This window comes from Sesamum indicum, linkage group LG8, assembly GCF_000512975.1.
Source record: "Sesamum indicum cultivar Zhongzhi No. 13 linkage group LG8, S_indicum_v1.0, whole genome shotgun sequence".
Taxonomy (NCBI): domain Eukaryota; kingdom Viridiplantae; phylum Streptophyta; class Magnoliopsida; order Lamiales; family Pedaliaceae; genus Sesamum; species Sesamum indicum.
The window spans coordinates 10,672,466-10,676,619 of NC_026152.1; the positions used below are offsets into that span (position 1 = coordinate 10,672,466).

Consider the following 4,154-nt stretch of genomic DNA (forward strand, 5'->3'; position numbering starts at 1 on the left):
AATATTACCGCACATGAGGGAGTGGCATCATGAATAAGGAGTAATGTAATTTTCCCTTTTCTTCTACAATTTTTTTTTTAAAAAAAGGAACTTCATTTTGTTTCAATTGTCATGTTTCCTGAGTGTTATATTTGGGTTTGACAGCTTTATTATTGTAGGTTTTCTTTAAGGAAGTCCCCATGCATGTCAGATTTTCATTTGATTTTAAATGTAGTCAGTGGGCATGTGCAATTTTCATTTAATTTTCAGTGTCAAGGATGAGTCATGATCCTTGTTCCAATGCATGGGGATTTAAGTGTTAAGTATGGGATGTCTGAAGCATCCACATCACGTAGACTTTTAGGCCAGTGGACCTATCAAATTTTCTCCATGGAATGATAATCCCTGGGCTAGAATGTTTGCCTTCTTTTTATGCAAGTGGTTTTATTGGATTTGCAGCTTATGGATTTAAGGATATGGCTGCATTTGAAATGCAACATTTATCATACTTGCGTCGATGCATCCTCAAAAAATCCTGTAGTCATGGAGGTTTGGCCTACTAATTTATGCTTATTCTTTCCTGTAGGTTTATCCAAGGGATATTTATGCATTTGGATTAATAGCATGGACAGGGAATGATGTATTAAACAGGAGGTGTGCCATTCTAACTGAACTATACCAGTTTTCAGTAGCAGAACCAGGGTTTATTATTTGGGAAACTTCAAAATGCCAAAGTTTTATGGAAAATCTAATAAATTAACTCAATAATAGACTATGATTCTAGCAGAGGTACAAATAATATCTCCTGAAGCATACTGTGATTGACCCAAAAAAAAAAAGAAAAGAAAATATCGTACATACATTTAGAGCTAAAAGTAAATTGTGTAAATGTTATCTAAATGTAAGATAGCAATTGGAATTCCGTGATTAGAAATTTAGAATTTGTAGCTACAAATATTAGAATAATTGATTAGATTCGGCAATGAAATAATAATAAGATAATATCAACTTAATATTTTTTATTTGCATTGCATTAATCAAAATTTTGGAAAAAACTGGATGCGGAAGAATACCACATGAAAACACCTTATTTTTTCCTGAGTCATCAGAATATGTTGAGAAAAATATTTGTATTTTCTCCCCCCTTCTTGAGATGATGCATGTGTTGGCTATTTTATTTCGTCCTAATCTGCTCGGTTTCCTGTATAGCTAACAGCTAAAACTATTTTTATGCAGTTTTAAAATGATATATATTTAGCATGAAAAATACAATTGGATAAAATTGAGAATCAACATCCAAAACGGTACTCATAGATCATACATATTATAACCGAAACTGAGGACATTCACCTGCAACCAACCTTCTTACTTCCAGCAGCTGCTATCTTTATCAAAAGTTTTCTTTTTTTGTCCCCCGTGATTTTCAATCCAGAAATATACTAGCCTTATCATGAAAATCAAAGACCATGTTCTTGGGGAAATATCTGGTCAAGTTTTTTCCTCTTTCACTTTTGCTTTGATTTTCTTTTCTCGGGTTCTTGCTTTTGAGTTCTTTGATCTTTCCTTTAGGCTGAGATTATTAGCAGAATCAAAAGGATTCAGACTCGATGACACAGGATTGTTTCCTGCCACTCATGGTTCAGGCGGCAAACGGGTATGAGTTGGCTGACCTCTAGTTTCTAGTTGCGAGTTGTTGATGCAAGCTCTCGGTCACGATTATGCTTTTATCTACGCTGTTCTGATATTATTACTATCCGCTGCAGGGGAGCAAAGGCAGTGCAAGCTTGAAGTTTGGAACTGAAAAGGAGGTGTTTGATTTCCTCGGATTCCCATGGCTCGAGCCTAATCAGAGGAATTTGTGAGATGTAAGTTAATGCTGGTCTACGTCGGACCATAGCGACTCATGAATATGCTTCTTCCACTTGATTTCGGTCATTACCAACCGTTAACTGCAGAAAAGAAGAATTGCTGCATATTTTGTGTTCTGTTGGGAGCATGCGGCATGTAAATATAGTAGTAAATATTAATGTAAACCATGATGTAGGCTAATCACTCTTTTGCGTACATACTCGTGTACGTAACTTTTGTTTTGTATCTGTGTTGGCACTCCTTTCTTTTCTGTGTTTGTACAGTATGCAATGGTATGGGACAGGGGTTGTGGAGCTGAGATTGCTAAATTTGGATATCTTGCCAAGTTATTTGGTCAATTTCCTGCTATCATGCTCATGTGCTTGTTTTAGAATTAGGAATGTGGGGTTGTAGTTATTCCAATTAACAGCAACGCATGCTTATTTCAAAATCAGAAGTTGTTGCAAACAGCAACAGGCCCTTTTCTCTTGAGGAAAATTAAATGGGACTGCGACAGTCTCCCTCCCTTTGTCTTCTTAATTTCCCAATTTGACATGAGGAGGAAAATCCCTAAAATTGGAAGGGAGAAAAATCGTCAAGATGTTATTGAGAAATTTTGTTTGAAGTAAGGTCGATATAGAATTATAGCTCTTGCGACTTCCAAGTCCTGAAAGTCTTGACAAAATGACGAATTTGGCCTACCACGAACATATAATAAAAAATAAAAAAACACCCAAAAGGAATAAATGATAAACCCTTTAACATACTCCAGAAAGTCGAAGTCTAAAGACTTGAGCTAAAAACGGTTCGTTTTGATAGACTTGTTAATTGAGTTAGAAATAGAAGATAATAAGAGAAATGGATTGGGCTATGTCAGCAGCAGCGCCTTCACTTCTTCAATCTTCTTCCTCATCTTCAAAATTCTTCTTATTTCCCTTTAAATTATGTGGCTTAACTCCAGTTTCCTCATCTAGAACTATACCTAAAACCCTTGCTTATCATGCTCCGCATTCTTTACTTATTTTTAGAAATAGAAATTCTAACTTCATCTGCAGGGCTGAAAAGGAGTACAAATTCCCTGACCCAATTCCAGAATTTGCTGATTCCGTGAGCATTGCTATCAATCTTTTCAACTCTCTCACTTTACCTTCTGCTGCTTTTGTATCAAAGGTTCTTAATTTTCTTATGTTTTTGGTTTCTTAGGTTGGAAAAATAATGAAATTACTTCTTTCTTCTGTCCAGGAGACTGAAAAATTTGAGACCCATTTGTTTAAGAAATTGTCCAAGAAAGATATTTTTGGAGATTCTATAGATGAAGTTGTTGGAATCTGTACACAGGTATGTCTTGTCATCTGCCTCTTATCTCTTTGTTGGTTTAATACTTTCTTTCTCTTTTCTTGTTCTTTCCTTCTGTTAACAGATCTCTGAGATGTAACATATTAAGCTAGGGTATTGACCAGATTTTCAGTGCTAGATGTTGGTTTTGTATCATGTATTATGTCGAAGAACAACCTTCGGTTGGAGATTAGGATAATTTATAGCAGGGTGAAACTAGGATTGCTTGCTCGGTATATTGTATGGACTTTTGTAGATTTTAGGCTGACAGGAAAGATTGTTGTTAGAGCTGTTTTGCATGTACTCCTTTTACATGCTAGTATAAGCTTAGACTTCTTGAAGATTTGCAGGAAGAAGTCGACCACCTTGTTTGTTGTTTAATCGAGTGTTAAGACATGGTCGGAATATATTGTCCGTGTCTATACAATCTTCAACTTAAATGAGTTATTGAGTGTTTATCTTGTCATGAATTGATAATGTAATATGAGGAGTATGTCTTCTCCAATGTATTGTAAGCCATAGATCTTTCAATACACTTCCTCATTATGGCATTGCTGATCTTAGTGTGTCCCAAGAATATTGATTTAGATACATCTCTAGATGTAAAACTTCCGATTCTTTTCAACATCCCTGCTGCATTTTGTATTATCTGAAGATACATTAGATCTGTGAAAATATTGGGAAAAGGGGGTGCACATTTGAAAAATTTTACTTTCGAGTTTGTGTATATTGAAAGAGATTCATAAAGTATAACTTTCTATGTATGATGAAGCTGCGTAATGTAAATAACAACTGTCTGAATCTTTTATCATCCATGTTGTACTCCTAGCAGATCTTCAACGAATTCTTGCATGCTGAGTATGGTGGTCCAGGAACACTATTGGTCATTCCGTTCATTGACATGGCTGATACAATAAACGAGAGAGGCTTACCTGGTGGACCTCAGGCTGCCCGAGCTGCAGTTAAATGGGCTCAAGCTCATGTTGACAAGG

General features: G+C 35.8%; 2 protein-coding genes across 4 annotated transcripts in view; both read left to right on the forward strand.

Annotated features, from left to right (window-relative positions):
* LOC105168213 (DNA polymerase lambda) overlaps nucleotides 1–2,255 on the forward strand; it is a 7,845-nt gene extending 5,590 nt beyond the window's left edge. For both annotated transcript variants that reach the window (XM_011088191.2, XM_020695905.1), the window contains exons 12-14: nucleotides 566–633; nucleotides 1,549–1,633; nucleotides 1,743–2,255. In XM_011088191.2, the coding sequence (XP_011086493.1) occupies nucleotides 566–633; nucleotides 1,549–1,633; nucleotides 1,743–1,841 (252 nt within the window). In that variant the 3' untranslated portion in view covers nucleotides 1,842–2,255. The remainder of the gene's footprint in view (nucleotides 1–565; nucleotides 634–1,548; nucleotides 1,634–1,742) is intronic.
* On the forward strand, nucleotides 2,536–4,154 carry LOC105168646 (protein PLASTID REDOX INSENSITIVE 2; the record flags this gene model as incomplete). Of its 2 annotated transcripts, none has more annotated exon segments than XM_011088778.2 (3): nucleotides 2,536–2,997; nucleotides 3,070–3,165; nucleotides 3,995–4,154. In XM_011088778.2, coding segments are annotated over 3 exon segments (568 nt in total), but the record flags the coding sequence as incomplete, so codon positions are not given.